At 41.7% G+C, this 2,340-nt stretch overlaps 1 protein-coding gene across 11 annotated transcripts in view; it reads left to right on the forward strand.

The window, feature by feature from the left end:
* The window catches only part of MAP4 (microtubule-associated protein 4), a 153,117-nt gene that overhangs the window by 73,240 nt on the left and 77,537 nt on the right, over positions 1-2,340 (forward strand). For all 11 annotated transcript variants that reach the window (XM_010862344.1, XM_010862343.1, XM_010862345.1 and 8 more), the window contains one exon: positions 1,265-1,333. In XM_010862344.1, the coding sequence (XP_010860646.1) occupies positions 1,265-1,333 (69 nt within the window). The remainder of the gene's footprint in view (positions 1-1,264; positions 1,334-2,340) is intronic.

A 2,340-nucleotide genomic window follows, 5' to 3' on the forward strand; every position in this document is an offset into this window, starting at 1 on the left:
AAACCATAAAACTTCTAGAGGAAAACATCGGAGAAAATCCTGTGACCTTGAGTTAGGGAGAAATTTCTTAGATACCCCACCAAAAGCATGGAAACATGAAGGAAAAATGGTAAATTAGACTTTATCAAAATGGAAAGTTTTTGCTGTTCAACAGACACAGTTAAGAAAATGAAAACATGTTTTTTGGGTATATGTTTTTGGAAAATACTTTAATTGGAGAAAATGTTTGCAAAACTCACCTGATAAGGGTTTATATTCAGAAAAATAAAGAATCTTCAAAATTCAATAAGAAAATACACAACCCAATTAAAAAAAAATAGTCCCAAAAATCTGAACATCAAAGAAAAAAAGTAGTTCAAAAAAATCAGTTCATCAAAGAAAATGAAAGACTGACAAACATGTGAAAGGAGGCTCAGTACCCTAAGTTATTGGGGAATGAGACACACGTATATGTTGTTTTTGTTTAGTCGCTAAGTCGTGTCCGACTCTTTGTTACCCTGTGTACTGTAGCCCGCCAGGCTCCTCTGTCCATGTAATTTCCCAGGCAAGAATACTGGAGGGGGATGCCATTTCCTTCTCCAGGGGATCTTCCTGACCCAGGGATCAAACCTGCGTCTTTGGTTTGTGAGGTGGATACTTTACCCTTGAGCCACCTAGGAAGCCCACATGGTCTATAAGAATAGCTTTTTTTTAAAAAAAAAGCTCACTGCTTCCAGAAGTGCTGCAGGTGACCTCCAGGTAATCATCATGTAAAGGAGCAGTGATGGGACCTTAGACTTTTTATGTGGCAGTTGTTTTATTTATTTTTGGTTGCATCGGTTCTTAGTTGCTGACCAGGGAACAAACCTGCGTCCTGTGCACTAGAATGTAGATTCTTAACCACTGGGTCACCAGGAAAGTCTGTGTCCTTGGAATATTTGGTTTGAGTCACTGGTTCTAAACCACTGGTTCTTCATGGTAATTTAGTGAGTATAATGATAGTCTTTGACAACGTACAGGGCAGGAAGGACTTTGACTTGCTGTAAGGAAGGCTTCTCCTGTAGTTGCGGCTCCTCTTAGAGTTTGAATGCCGTAGAAATTAATGACTTAGTTCTGTTCTCTGTATTTGGATTTCCTTTCATTTGATCTTTAAATTTTGGACAGATTTTATCTGCTGTCAGCTAATGTTGTGAAGAGTGACAAAAATTCTAGTAGGTAGACAGTAGTGGCATCTGTTTTTCATTTTTCTGTCAGAGTGGCTAATTATTCTTTGTGGTCGTTGTAGGTACTCCATCTTCTCAAGCCGCAGTGCTTGCTAACGGTGACCACGGAATAGAACGGAATGATGTCACTGGTAAGTGGTTCCCAGGAGCCCTCAGATGTGTGGGTGAAACAGTCATGGCAAACACCTAACACCTGGATCAGCTCCTTTGAGGAGGATTGTTGGTGGGAGCACATGGATTGTTTGTCAGGGTACTCTTATTCTTGGCTGTTGTATTTAAATCCAGGGCATCTGCCCCATAACATTTCCAACAATGGAGAGAGTGAATTTCATTTGATATTCTGTGAATATTTTTTACAGTTGTGCCACTCAAGAGCTGGGTCAATCTTAATAATAGACTTTTGATGCAGAATGACCATCGTCAAAATGTGTAGTGTGGAGTCCTTTGGCTGCCACAACTCTTTGAGCAGGTCTGTCCCTGACTGCACTTAGTTGGCTTTCCATGGCTCACTGTTAGGAAACTTGTGAGCTGGAAATTGAAAGTTCTTTCCTTTCTCTTGGGCCCTCAGTCTGTTTTGTCTTTATTTTTTTTCCCTTAACTGTTACTTTGAAATTTGTCTGTAACGCCTAGCCCATTACCAGGGCTAGCACTGAGTTACTGTGGTTCCCCCTTGTGTATTTGTAGTGAGCAAAATTTTCGAAGCAGTAGCAGGGTCCACAGGAATGTATTCTGTAAATAAATTGTTTAGGTAGCTAATATGAGAGCCATACTGAATTTTTAAAAATAGTTGCACTTAATTTGCTTAATTGAACAATCAGGCTGATGCTGTTGACCCAAATGAAAGGACTTCTGTTTAACTGGGGCATAATGGCAAGCCACTCCAGTACTTTTGCCTGGAAAATCCCATGGATGGAGGAGCCTGGTGGGCTACAGTCCATGGGGTCGCCACGAGTTGGTCGCGACTGGGCAACTTCACTTTCACTTTTCACTTTCACGCAGTGGAGAAGGAAATGGCAACCCACTCCAGTGTTCTTGCCTGGAGAATCCCAGGGCGGAGCCTGGTGGCCTGCTGTCTATGGGGTCGCACAGAGTCGGACACGACTGAAGTGACTTAGCAGCAGCAGCAGCAACGTTTGTT

This window comes from Bison bison, unplaced genomic scaffold, assembly GCF_000754665.1.
Source record: "Bison bison bison isolate TAMUID 2011002044 unplaced genomic scaffold, Bison_UMD1.0 scf7180017864482, whole genome shotgun sequence".
NCBI classification, from domain to species: domain Eukaryota; kingdom Metazoa; phylum Chordata; class Mammalia; order Artiodactyla; family Bovidae; genus Bison; species Bison bison.